The 13637-nt window shown below is 47.3% G+C and overlaps 1 protein-coding gene across 2 annotated transcripts in view; it reads left to right on the forward strand.

Annotated features, from left to right (window-relative positions):
• The window catches only part of CUX1 (cut like homeobox 1), a 261716-nt gene extending 248389 nt beyond the window's left edge, over positions 1–13327 (forward strand). For both annotated transcript variants that reach the window (XM_028707536.2, XM_028707537.2), the window contains exons 15-23: positions 2383–2519; positions 4287–4353; positions 4806–4918; positions 5511–5627; positions 7856–7939; positions 8742–8798; positions 10756–10836; positions 11174–11238; positions 11952–13327. In XM_028707536.2, coding sequence (XP_028563369.2) covers positions 2383–2519; positions 4287–4353; positions 4806–4918; positions 5511–5627; positions 7856–7939; positions 8742–8798; positions 10756–10836; positions 11174–11238; positions 11952–12012 — 782 coding nt within the window. In that variant the 3' untranslated portion in view covers positions 12013–13327. The remainder of the gene's footprint in view (positions 1–2382; positions 2520–4286; positions 4354–4805; positions 4919–5510; positions 5628–7855; positions 7940–8741; positions 8799–10755; positions 10837–11173; positions 11239–11951) is intronic.
• Positions 13328–13637: the final 310 nt, after the last annotated feature.

Here is a 13637-nt window from a genome sequence, read left to right on the forward strand (position 1 = left end):
GGAAGGAATGGCAGCTGCCATGAGCACTGCTGCTGGTAAATTCACAAATATACCACCCCCACCCCCATTTCACCACTTGCAGATAGGATGACAATGTTGCAGAGGTTGAAGGCATTTCCACTCAGCCCAGTCAAAAACCTCAACAAAAAAGGACAGAGCTGGTGCCAAAGGAAGGCTATTTGATCTGTTCTTGGTTGGTGGTGGTGGTGATTGTTGTGGTTGTTATCTCCCCTTCACCAGCAGGTCCTAGAGCAGCTTATGGCCATTTAAAACTGAGTTTTAAAAATAGTTCTATCAGTCACAAGACTCAAGTGGGTCATAAAACCACACCTTTTATTTAATTATTCTATTCATAATATTTATACACCACTTGATCATTTTTTTAAAAAAAAAACAACCTTCAAAGCAGTTTATAAAAAGAACAAAACAATAAAATTGCAGGTTAAAAACTATTGAAAGCAGCTATTTTTAAAAAAAATTTAAATCAGTAATAAACTAAAAACACACATCAGCATTCTACATGTCTGGGTAAGCTTTTGTCTAAACAAAAATGTTTTTAGTAAGCACCAAAAAGAGTGTAGCGAAAGTGCCTGCTTGATGTCAAATCAAAGCCGTCGAGTGGGATAAGGCAATCTCATGCTTGGAAAGTTCTTGGGTGTCAAAAGCCAGGGGAAAGAGATGCACAAGGATTGAGGCACACAGCCACTTGGTGCCATCAGTATATGCAAATGTCTGGCTCGTTTAAGACTATATGGAACCTTTATTCTCAAGTATGATGGAAGCCATAGATGGAGAGTACTTTTTATTTTTAAAAAATCTATTATTTGTAAAGGAAATCTTTGTATAATACTTTATTATCCCTTGGGAGCTGCACTGTATCTTTGTACTTTTGTCCTAGCAGGCTGTGATGTTTTTTGGGGGGTGGAATCTTGAGCCTACACGGCTTAGCCTGTCTCCTTAAGAAGAGAGATCCTAAGCGGAGCTTGGAAAACCAGCAACACAGAAAATATGTTGATCAGTTGCGCAAGGCAAGTGAACAATGCTCCTCTGTCTTGCCACACCTCACCTGCCCAGAGGGGGCAAGGGAGCACCTAACAGCTGCAGCAAGGAGGCAGAGGAGCAGGAACCAGGGTCAACAAGGGGCCCCCTGCAGGGATGTGGGTCTCAGCAGGTGCCCAACATTGCCAACCCCTTGGCGCCACTTCTCATGCTCGGTACAGGCAGGTCAGCATTGCCCACTGTCACCAGGCTGCCCCGGCAGTGCTCAGCCACAGGAAGGGCATGTTCTAAGAATCTAAAAGGTGCGCTCAGATTGTGACAGGAAGGGCCAGGAGACTTTGCTAGTGCCCCACCTGTGGTGAGCGCAGACACCTAGAACGTGTCCTAGAACATGCAGCATGCAGGGGGGTTGTGGCAGCTAAGTCCACATGGAAAAAGAGTGAGGTTAAGGCCCCCAAGAGTCTTCTGGTCCTCAAGATTCCATACTTGAAAATCTGAAAGCCACTGTGGGGTTTTTGTTTGTTTTTTTTAAAAAAGGTTGTACAGTATACCAGTATTTCTTATGAAACTGTGACCTCTAGTGGCTTGGTTCTGTACTAGGCAATCCTATTTATAATGTGGATCGTTGCAATATCTATCATCTATCTATCTATCGATCTCCATGGATCTGGAGAATCTTTGCCCTCTGAAGATGTGGAGCAAAACAATTTAGCAGTAAGGAGAGACATGCCTGAAAAATTAGCTGTCTATTGTTTGCAATATCCACCCAGAATGGTGCTTTAGCTGTATAAGTATAGCTCATTGTGCACCTGCATGAACACACTACTTAATTTTTATTTTAAAAAAAGGTTTTGTTTTGTTTGCCGCATCTCAAATATGTCTGAAAGCCAGACCATCTGAAGTGTGTGGTTGTCCACTGGGATCCCAAGAAGTCCATGTTATCACTTATATTTACAGTAGTTTGCCCCTATTTTTGTTATTGTTGTTAATTGCATTTATATCCCAATTTTTCTCCAAGGAGCTCAAGGTAGCATATATAGTTCTCCTTCCTCTAATTTAATCCCCACAACAGCCCTTTGAGGTAGGTCAGATTGAGAGGCAGTGTCTGACACTCAAGGTCATGGCCAAATGTGGATTTGAAACCTAGTCTGTCATATCTTGGTCCAACACTAACCACTACAACTGCACTGGCTCTCAACATCTATTATGCATCTACTAAATCTCACCCTCCCGTTTCTTGTCTTCCTTTGTGTTTATGGAAATAACCTTCCAAAAATAATAACAACACGGACTTGCCACCGCAAGGTGTGAGAGATCCCAATTATTTTTCTATTGTTACTTGTCCCTGTTTAATGCACCATGCCTTGTCCCCCAACCCCACAGGTCGCTGTGCTGACTTGCAGATCCAGTTCACCGAAGCCGTCTCCACAGTTGCCGACCAGAAAGAACTGATTGCAAAACTGGAGCATGACCTCAGCACCATTCAGTCCATGTCTGCAATGCGCCGCCCCGACGCAGAGGTGAGTCCCCTTTAATCATTTGCTGCCCCCCACTTGCAGCAAAGTCAGCCACCAGGGGCCAAGCCTGATGAGACCCATTCATACCGTTAGTCTTCTCCTCTGTGGAGAACTCCCCATTGCTATGAATGGCTACTAGCCCCCATGGCTAGCTGCTGGGAATCACAAGTGGAAAGAGTGCCTCTGAATAACTGCAGCGAGTGAACTAGACTGGGAACCAGGGTAGAGAGAGGTGCTGTAAATATTTGCATCCCCCTGTGTTTCCTATCCTATCAGCAGCTCCGTATACCTCCTGTTTGTATTGGAAGAAAAGCTTCCAGTAGTGCAAATGGGAGCTTTACTTCCTATGCATAGAACAGGTGTCGGGGGGGGCATTCCAGAAAGGGACCTCAGTGGGGTCCAAAGTTTTAAAGCCCCTCTGCACCTTGGGCCTTGATTTGGACTGGGCAGGGGGACCCCTGCTGTTTTCCTTCCTGTGAAACATCCTTCTCAGGACTCAGCTACGTTAGTACAGTGGTACCTTGGGTTAAGAAATTAATACATTCCAGAGGTCCGTTCTTAACCTGAAACTGTTCTTAACCTGAAGCATCACTTTCGCTAATGGGGCCTCCTGCTGCTGCTGCACCACCGGAGCACGATTTCTGTTCTCATCGTGAAGCAAAGTTCTTAACCTGAAGCACTATTTCTGGGTTAGCAGAGTCTGTAACCTGAAGCGTATGTAACCCGAGGTACCACTGTATAGATCTGAGTAGAGAGGAGCATAATTAGGATCTTTGAACCTCAGAAATAAAAGGCAAAACCACGTACAGAGTGCACCTTGCTCACTGGTGACGAACCTCTATTATTACTGAATAAGATGGTTCCACAGTACAACAATAACTTATTTTAAGCACTATTTCTGGGTTAGCAGAGTCTGTAACCTGAAGCATATGTAACCTGAAGCATATGTAACCTGAAGCTTATGTAACCTGAGGTACCACTGTAAAGAAAAAGTGTTTTATATGCATTATAATAACAGCGCGACGCCAGCAGTCCCATCTCTCGCCAACGTGATTTCCCATAATAAAGTTTACAGTGCGTTTTCCTGAAATGCTTTTTCGACCCAGCCTTGCTGTTCCCAGTTGACTTGTCTTGTTTGGCTTTCAGCTAGTTCCCAACCTGCCCTGTTGTTTCGTTCTGCATAATAATTCATTACACATAAATTTAATGCATAATGGATGTGATACACACACACACACACACACACACACACACACACACACACACACACAAAGATGGCATACTGTACGGCAAAACTACCCATTTCAAATACAGCCACTCTATGCAAAATTATCCTATGCTTCCTGAAACCTGGTTGTTCAAAGCAAGGCATAGGACGTCTTTAGGACTTATCTTACTCGAACCCACAGGTGGTCCAGCGGGAGCCAGGTTCAAAATGGCAGGCAGTGGGAGAAGCCAGATGCAAAATGGTGGCCAGGAGAGTGGAGTTAGTTACCCTCTGCACCCAGTGAAGCCATGTCCCGGGATGAGCTGCGTATACAAATTCAAATCCACACTTTAGTTATTACAGATCAGGGATGCTAATTTAGTTCTTGCTGTTAAATCAGGAGGTGTAAATAATCCACCAGGAGATCCCAGTCGGCTGAGGCGCTATAATATCAGCAATAGCATCTCAGCTCCTACGAGTATCTTGTCGTGAATGGAAAGAAGAGCAAACTCTCCCATGTCGTTCCTGCATCCATGTTCTCCTTTTCTCTTTCCTTCCCAAAGGGTGCCGCCATTCAAAACCTTGAGAACATCCCTGAGCCCATCAAAGAGGCAACAGCGCTTTTCTATGGTAAGCAATTAGCCAGCAGATGGAGACTCTGTTTGCCCAGGCCGTGGGTGAGATTGCTCTTCTGGAAGAAGTGTTTTGCTGCCTGGCTCAGCCTCCAACTACCAGAGTCCTTTTGGTGACCTCAACAGGAGGCAGTGATGCTTTCTTATGTTTTAATCAGGTGAGGTAGGAGAGCAGAAAGCCTCATAGGTTCTTCTAAGGGCTGTTTCTCCCCCCCAAAAAATCAGGGGGAGGGGAAAGCCAGTAGGGAATGGCCAGCTAAGTTATGATGAAAAATGGCAGAGTTGGCCAAAAAAAAATCATTGTTGGTGAAAAGCAAAGAATAAAAGAAAGCAAGAGAGTTCAAAGAGATGTACATAGCCATTTACTGACTGCAATGGATGACCTTGGTATAAGTCCACAGGAGTGCTATGGGTTTCAATGTTTTTCCTGTAATCCGACGCGTCTCGTAGGCTACACACCATCGGCAAGCACCCCGATTCCAGAGGGCCAGATGGACTCCCTCCTCTCCATCATCTCCAGCCAGAGGGAGCGCTTCCGAGCACGCAACCACGAGTTAGAAGCGGTAAGGATCCCTGGAAGGCAGCAGGGGCTTGGGCTGGCCCCGCAGGCTCTGCCAGTTCTTGGGCCGTGCAGCCGGGGGTCATTGCAGCTGGGCCACCATCTTGAAAAGGCTATCCTGGCCAATCACAAGGCAGTGGACATGAAAACGGACATCTGATCAAACAAGTCTCCCTGGGACCCTGCCGTGGGGAAGTATCCATCAGACCGCGTCTCTTGAAAACCTTGTGCCGCCAGTCATTCTGAATATAAGCAAATGCATTCATAGCGAGTTTTCCAAGGGTGGGATTTGCGTATTTCCAGAAACACAGGCCTGCCTCCCTGCCTCTGAACAGGGCAGGTAGTTGATATTATTATTATTATTATTATTATTATTATTATTATTATTATTTATTAGGCTATGTTTACTGCCCTCAGCTCCTTTTGGGAAGGAGGGGGCAGGACATAAATTTAATAAATAAATGAAGAAGAGCTATGCAAAAAGTGAGCGCTCACACTGTTACTATGGAAGCTTCCATCTCCGTGCAGAGCTTGTGCCTTTTATCAGGAGCTCAGACGGGCCTGATTCTGACCCTTTTCTTTCTCTGTTCTGATAGGAGAACCGGATGATGCAACATACAATGCAGGCCCTCCAAAGCGAGCTGGACAACCTGAGAGCCGACAACATCAAGCTGTATGAGAAGATTAAATTCCTGCAAAGCTATCCCGGACGGGTCAGTGGGCTGCCCTGTCAAGAATGGCATTACAATTGTTTATGAAAAGGCTGTCTTAAGTCATCTAGCCGCTGGAGATGTAATAGGGACAATGCTTCTTTAAAACATATGTTCTTACAATGTCCTACATTGGTAAATTTATGGCAGAGAGTAATAGAAATGATCAATGCAACTGAACGAAATAATCTTATATTTGCAGGGAAATATCATTTTCAGTTATATACACCTGCTACTTTCTTCCACACTAGGGTGAGACATATTGTTTTTCTATTTAGATTACAGGAATTACCGGTATTTCTGCACTTGCACCTGTATGTATAAATTTGCATATGCAAATCTACTGTAAATCTACACACAAACCCTTTTCACTTATTTGGTGATGCCCAAGTGACTCTCCTTGGGAAAGGTTCCGGGGAAGAGGCGGCCTCACTCGGATGGTTTGCAAAGCTGGTTTTTCACGATTATTTTGACAGCCGGCTTCAGCGTAGCAGCAGTTCACACAGGGCCTGTCCTTGCACCACTGATTCAGCACACCTTGGCTGGCAGTGCATTAGTGTGTTGAATGAACTGGCCCCCAACCGGGGAATGGCAGGATCCAGTCATGGAATCCTGTGGAGCCATTTCCGCCCCCGCCCCCCCGAAACAGTGGGTGCTTTTCATTCTCTAGATCAGCTTCCACTGCACCCAGTGAAGTTGAAGAAGCCAGGTGGATGAATTTTCTTTTGGTTAGGTTTCCCTTTTTGCTATGGTGCCAGCGGGTTCCCACATGCACGACCTTTTCAGAGACAGGGTAGTATATAATCACAAATTAAAGTAATTTAGTTGGCTTGGAGGATACTTTCCCAGCTCCAATCCATTTGCACAACCTTTTAACATTTTGCAAGAGCAAAGTTCTTTGGCTTTCATCATGCAGTGCTGGTCTTCCACATGTCCAGGAGAGAGAGCTCTTCCCCTTCCCAAGTAACCCAGTGGCTTCAGGGAATCCGCTTGCTGAGAGAGCATGTGCCAACTTCAGAAGAGAAGGGCAGAGCAAAGCGCTTTGCTTCAGTGTTTTCCAGCACCGCCCTGTTTGTTGCATGATGTCTCTCGCCATTGGCTCTGCTGCAGGCGTGCTTCTCAGCATCCCACCCGTCAAAAGGAGGGTGGCCCAAAACTCATCTCATATCACACACACAAACACACGAAGGAGAGCATCACCACAGAAAGGCCAAACATATGCATAAAGATCACACAGGCTAATTGATATAAATAGGTGTGGAATTACAAATAATTTAATTTAAACAGAAATACAGTACATTCACCCTAGTGCGGAGGAATGTGCTCCACCAGATGAGCTGTGTGTTTTCTCCGTCTGCTGCCCAGCTGTTCCCTGTTGATGGGCAACTTCAAGGCCCCTCCTGCCGGTACTCCCTTCTTACAGCTCTTTAAATCGGATTCTGAACTGGGAGCCAATGGCCCTCCGGACATTCTTGGACTCCCAACTCACATCGGCCACAGCCTGCCTGGACCAGCGGTCAAGGGCAGTGTGGGTTGTAGTCCAACAACATTGGGGGGGGGCACAGGTTGCCCATCCCTGAAACACAGGATGCCGTCAAATAGAGTTATTTCCTCTGACAGCCCTTGAAATAGAGGACCGTAAAGGTGGCCTAGTTAGCAGGAACCACACTAGTTTCTTGGTGGCACACTGGGGAAAGTTTGCTTGCCCTTTGGGGACTGGAGGCCCTAGATCAGGGGTCAGCAAACTTTTTCAGCAGGGGGCCGGTCCACTGAGATGCCTTTTAAATAAAAGGACACATTCTACTCATGTAAAAACATGCTGATTCCTGGACCATCTGCGGGCCGGATTTAGAAGGCGATTGGGCCAGATCTGGCCCCCGGGCCTTAGTTTGGCTACCCATGCCCTAGATGCTTTGATTTGGGGCAGGCAGCGAAGCTTGAATCTCTCTCACACTCTGACATGCACAAAGACATGCACCTACCTGCTCGCTTAGGTTGCTAAATGTCCCCCCCCTCCCCAATCTGCACTAACTTTCTGCTTCCTCACGAGAAGGATTGAGCCTGGGACTTTTTCTGCATGCAGAGCAGCTGCTCTACTGCTGAGCTGCAGCTCTAGAAGAACCATGACATTCGAAGTGAGGCAGTAGCTTTGTGACGACTGCTTCTACACATCCAGGAGCAAACACGCATCCGCAACCTCACCCTGACTTCCTTGTTTTGGTCTCTTCTAGGGCAGCGGCAGTGACGACACTGAGCTCCGCTACTCCACTCAGTATGAAGAGCGCCTGGACCCCTTCGCCTCCTTCAGCAGGAAGGTAAGAGAGGCTCTTGTATGGAGCTGCGGGAGGGAAGGGAAAGAAGGGCTTTGAAATACAGACGTACCTTGGAAGTCGAACGGAATCCTCTCCGGAAGTCTGTTCAACTTCCAAAACGTTTGACCTCCAAGGCGCGGCTTCTGATTGGCTGCAGGAAACTCCTGCAGCCAATCGGAAGCTGCGGAAGCCCCACCGGTCATTCGGCTTCCAAAAGAACGTTCAAAAACCAGAACAATCACTTCCGGTTTTCAATCGTTTGGGAGCCAAAACGTTCGGCAACTAAGTCGTTCAAATTCCAAGGTATGACTGTACTAAATTTCCTAAATGATGGTGATGGCTATCAGCCACCTTCAACCAGTGCTCCACCATTGTTTTGTCCGTCCCCCTGCCACCGCCCCCCATTACATATTGTTTATCTGGGGCAACCCTGCCAGATGGGTGGGGTGTAAATATTAAAATTGTTGTTGTTGTTACTACTACTACTATTATTATTACTACTAACTTTAATTACTGCAAGAGCACTTCTAGGGGTATGCGGTGTTCCTACAGCATCAATCTCAGCCACCCTGGTGATGCCCCTTTGCCCGGCTGGCAGGCAGGCATTAGTGGGCCCATTTTACAGACGGTAAACTAAGCTTGGAGAATAACATCTTGACCTCGTGTCTGTTCACATTTAAGCACTGGGTAAATTTAAGTGGGCTTGTTAGATCATGGGCTGATGTTGGCATTGCAGGTGAGGCATGGCCAATTTCAGTTTTGCCTTTCACTTTTCCATCTCTGCTTTGTGTTTGTTTATACTCAGGAACGCCAGAGGAAGTACCTGAGTCTCAGCCCATGGGATAAGGCCACTCTTAGCATGGTAAGACAAGCACTGATGCTCTGTCCTCTCCCATCTGATGTGGAGGAACACTGACTAGGCCACATTCACACCAGACATTGAAAGCAGTGTGATACCACTTTAAATAGTTATGGCTTCCCCCCAAAGAATGATGGTAGCTGTAGTTTGTTGGGGGTGCTGAGAGTTGTTAGGAGACCCCTCTATGCCCCTCACAGAGCTACAATTCTCAAAAGTTCCCAGAGAAGAGGAATTTGTCTGGGAATTGTCACTTGGTAAGGGGAAAAAGAGTACGTGGGTGGCGCTGTGGTCTAAACCACAGAGCCTAGGGCTTGCCGATCAGAAGGCCGGTGGTTCAAATCCCTGTGGCGGGGTGAGCTTCCATTGCTCGGTCCCTGCTCCTGCCAACCTAGCCGTTCGAAAGCACATCAAAGTGCAAGTAGATAAATAGGTACCGCTCCAGCGGGAAGGTAAACGGCGTTTCCGTGTGCTGCTCTGGTTCGCCAGAAGAGGCTTTGTCATGCTAGCCACATGACCCGGAAGCTATCTGCAGACAAGCGCCAGCTCCCTCGGCCTATAGAGCGAGATGAGCACTGCAACCCCAGAGTCGTCCACGACTGGACCTAACGGTCAGGGGTACCTTTACCTTAAGGGGAATAGGGAGGGTCTCCTGACAACTTTCAGACGAGGCAACCAGAATGGGACATGGTTTTCCAGAGGCAGCTACATCACTGGTTTATATAAAGTCAATTTGATCCCGCTTGTTAGCAAGTGTGCATTCCTCATGCATGGAGAAGAGAAGGCCGTGGGTCACTGGGACCAGCCTGGCCTGGCCAAGAACGACAAGCCCTTGTTTCACAGCTGATGTCCGTGTGTGTCTGTACTGAAACGCGAGGCCCAGCAGGTGTGCGCCGTCACCAGTTGCCCTGCCATCCTTGTGTACTGATGTCACCAGGCCTGGCATGCCAGGAAGATCATATTTGCCTCTGAAGGCAATCCTGTCCCACAGTTTGGACAGAACTGGCAGCCCATGTTGCGTTGGAAATACCCAGAGGAGGGAAACAGATGTTCGGAGAGGTCTGGGCTGGTTGCCAGCAGAGTTTGCACCAGCTGCAATCTGCTTCATACATGGATACACAAAGCCGCTTTTCCCTGAGTCAGCCCACTGGTCCACTTAGCTTACTGCTCTGACTGGCAGCGCCTCTCCACAGCCTGCAATCCCTTTCTTAATAACTTGGTGCGAACCTATAGTGTGCAGCCATGCTTGGAATGCTGTGTGCAGTCCTGGTCACTTTGCTTCAAAAAAAAGTTGGGAGAAAGCTTCAGAAAAGGGCAAGCAAAATGATCAAGGGGGCGGAGCAACTCCCTTATGTGGGGGGGGGAAATCAAAATTTGAGGTTTTTTCGCCTAAAAAATAGGCTAGTAAGTTGGGGAGGCGACATGTTTGAGGTATAGGCAGCAGTTAAGCATGGTGCAGAGAAAGTAGACAGAGAGATGTTTTCTCTACCTCATAATACTAGAACCCAGCAGTGCTAGCCAAGGATCTGAGCAGGGGAGTTTCAGGACAGACGAAAGAACAGGCCTTTTCAGTGGTGGCTCCTCACTTGTGGAATGCTCTCCCCAGGGAGGCTCGCCTATCACCTTTGTTACATAACTTCAGGTGCCAGGCAGAAACATTCCTCTTCTTCCAGGCCTCTGGCTAATTCAACAGTCTATGGTATGGCCTTTTAAAGTATAGGAAGGGGCATTATTTTCGTTTGGTACGATGGTATGTATTCTTATATTGTAAACCACCCTGTGATCTTCAGATGAAGGGCGGTATAAAATTTTAATAAATATGAACAAGAATAATATATGAACTTGCCTAATTTGTACAGGGTGGCATACATTTTGTTTTTCATCGGCAGAATTTTGTATTTATTGGTTTTTCTGAAAGCAGAGTATTTATGCCAAACCCTGTCTTCTTTTGGTGCACCTGCAGGGAAGATTCATCCTCTCCAACAAGACGGCCCGCACAATTGCCTTTTTCTACACTCTCTTCTTGCATTGCCTTGTTTTCCTGGTAAGTCTGTGGCTTGCTCTCTCTCTCTCTGATATCCTCCTGCCTTTGGAAATAAGGAGTCTGCAGTTCAGCCTTGACAAACCTGGTGCCCTTAAGTTTTAGAGAATTTGTTTTAGAGAATTTGTACCCCGCTCTCCAGCCAGAAAGGGCTCTCGGAGTGGCTTGCGTACTATCGGTTGACTGGGAACCCCAAACCCCCAGGCACCCACTTGATTGGACCTCAAAGCCTGAATCTCTGTTGACGCAGGAAGGATGTTGCAGGGGGAACCTGAGCAAAGAGGGTCATTGTGGGGTGGGGTTCATCTGAACAATTAACAGACTGCCTTTACTTTCTCAGGTTCTCTACAAAACAGCTTGGAGCGAGAGCGTGGGCAGAGACTGTGCCGCCTTCTGTGCAAAGAAGTAGGTATCGGAGGAGCCGCCTTCCCGGTTCTCTCCTTCAATCTAGGACGTAGATGCTTCTTCAGCTTCTGCAAACATGCCTCTCACTCTGCAAATGTGGAAATCAGGGCTGCAGGTGTCGAGTCAGTTGAGCCAATCCGTCACTTGCGGTTTGAAGCAGGTCCGGGGGCGGGCACGCTTCCTGCCCCACGTCTCGGTGCTCCCCCCACCAACCCACATCCATATGTTGAACTTTGGTCATCTGCATATGAACAACCCCCTAGGGCAGGGCCGGTTCAAGACATTTTAGCACCTGAGGCGAACCACAAAATGCTGCCCCCTCTCCTCCCTGCCAGGGAAGAAGGGGCAAATTCCCGGAGTGGTTTAGAAGCAACTCCTCTTGCCAGGGAACTTTGGGAGCTGTAGCTCTGCGAGAGGAAGAGAATGGTCTCCTGTCCACTCGCAGTACCCTTAAACGACACTTCCCAAATTTCTTTAAAGTGATATGATTCTGCTCTCCCTGTGTGGGGCAGAAGGGTCCTGGTGCTGGATGCTGTCGTCCTGGAGAAGGCTTGACCTTGCACTGCTTCCCCTGCCATCCTCTCCTGGCGTTGCCCCTCATATGGCCAGCCTGTCAGGGTTAGGAACTTGGCTTTTTGTCACTCTGCATTTTATGGGGCACAATATAGATTCAAACCGAGGTGTGCTGATCCAGTTGCTTCCATCTCTTTCAGATATGCCGACCACCTGCACAAGTTCCACGAGAACGGCGAGAACGGGGATATGTGGCAATGAAGGCCCTGACTGGAAACCGCCCCCCCCCCTTACTGGAGCCAATTCCATTTCCAGCCCAGAAAGGTTTAATCCCAGTGCTGCTCTGCCCCCATATTCCTTCTCCCTCAAGGACAACATTGTTCACAGGCTCAGGCTTGAGGCAAAAAAATATCTAGAGAGTGATACAACAGTTTCGCAAAGCTGACTCAAGCTGATGCACTTGATTTCTCCTTGGTTGTCTCCAGCGGTAACTATCTGTCAAAAATGCTTATAAATTCAGCAGATTTAGGGCTGGTTCAGACATTCCCCAGCTCAATAGGATATGCCTTGCCTGTTCTTGGGGACTCATCAATTCACACAGAAATTATAAACTTGACTGAAGCTGTCCACAGAAACAGCTGCAGGCACTCCAGTCTGAGAATTACGTCTCAGAAGCTGCAGTTCCATCCATGGGTAGCCTTCTCTTTGCAGATGTGTCCAGATTTGTCCAGCTACACCCCACGAATGTGGTTTTTGAACATCTGAACCAGGCTCCCAGACATTTGGTTGAGCAAGAGAAGGAACCAGTACGCACCTGACAGTACTGGAAATGCTTCTCATGCAACAAAAACTTCCCCCTTGGCAGAGTGTGCTGCAAACCACAAGGGCTGGTTTGTGTTGGTTTTGCATATTCCTGAAATGGGCCCACAGTGGGAAGCCACAGCTCCTTGCTGCAATCCATCTGCAGGGCAGGTTTCCCCACGGAATTGTTTGTGAAGCAGCAGTTAATCCTGCTGCAAAAAAAGAAAGGGACCCAAATAACGTTATGCAGAGGGATTTAAGGATAGTTTTGCTGGAGGCTTTAGCAAACTTGGGAAAACAAACATGGGAGAAAGGTGGCTTATCTGCTTTGGAACTGCTGCAGTAAACATTCTTCCTTTTGCGTGGTAGGCAGGAACTTTCTGTTGCAGAATTCCCTTCCTGTTTTTTGTTATTATTGAATTAAGAGATTGTTCAATCCTGTTGTTTAATCGAGTAATGCAGTTGAGGGAAGAAGTGGTGGTCAAATAGATTGTGGCTTTTGAAAGCCTCTCGGAGCGGTTTCTTCGCTTTCAAATGTACCAGCGTTCTCAACTGCCTCCGAAAATCCCCCAATTGAGTTTTCATAGTAAAGGTTTGATTTTGTAGTTGAAGGTGGGTGATGCAGATTGGGAAACCGATTACCCCACCCCCTTTTCCCTCTTCCTACAATTATTTAAACTGCTTCTGGTGTGCGTAAATTGGTCTTTTCTCCCCTCCCTCCCTCTGCCTGCAAAGCAAAATCCTTTCCAGTAGAAATAAATGCTTGGAAGATGAATTGGACTCCCTGTGTACTCTGTTGGGTGTCAGTGTTAGAGGCCTGGAAAAAAATGGCAGGCAGTTGAGCCAATTGTCTTGGGAGCCGAGAGACCAACCCCAGATGGCATGAACCTGAATGGAATGGGAACCCAACAGATCGTGGAATTGCAGAGTTGTTAGGGACACAGAGGGTCATCTTCTAGTCCAGGGGTCAGCAACCTTTTTCAGCCGTGGGCCAGTACACCGTCCCTCCGACCTTGTGGGGGGCCGGACTATATTTTGGAAAGTAAATAATGAACGAATTCCTATGCCCCACAAAAAACCCAGAG

This window comes from Podarcis muralis, chromosome 15, assembly GCF_964188315.1.
Source record: "Podarcis muralis chromosome 15, rPodMur119.hap1.1, whole genome shotgun sequence".
Lineage (NCBI taxonomy): Eukaryota > Metazoa > Chordata > Lepidosauria > Squamata > Lacertidae > Podarcis > Podarcis muralis.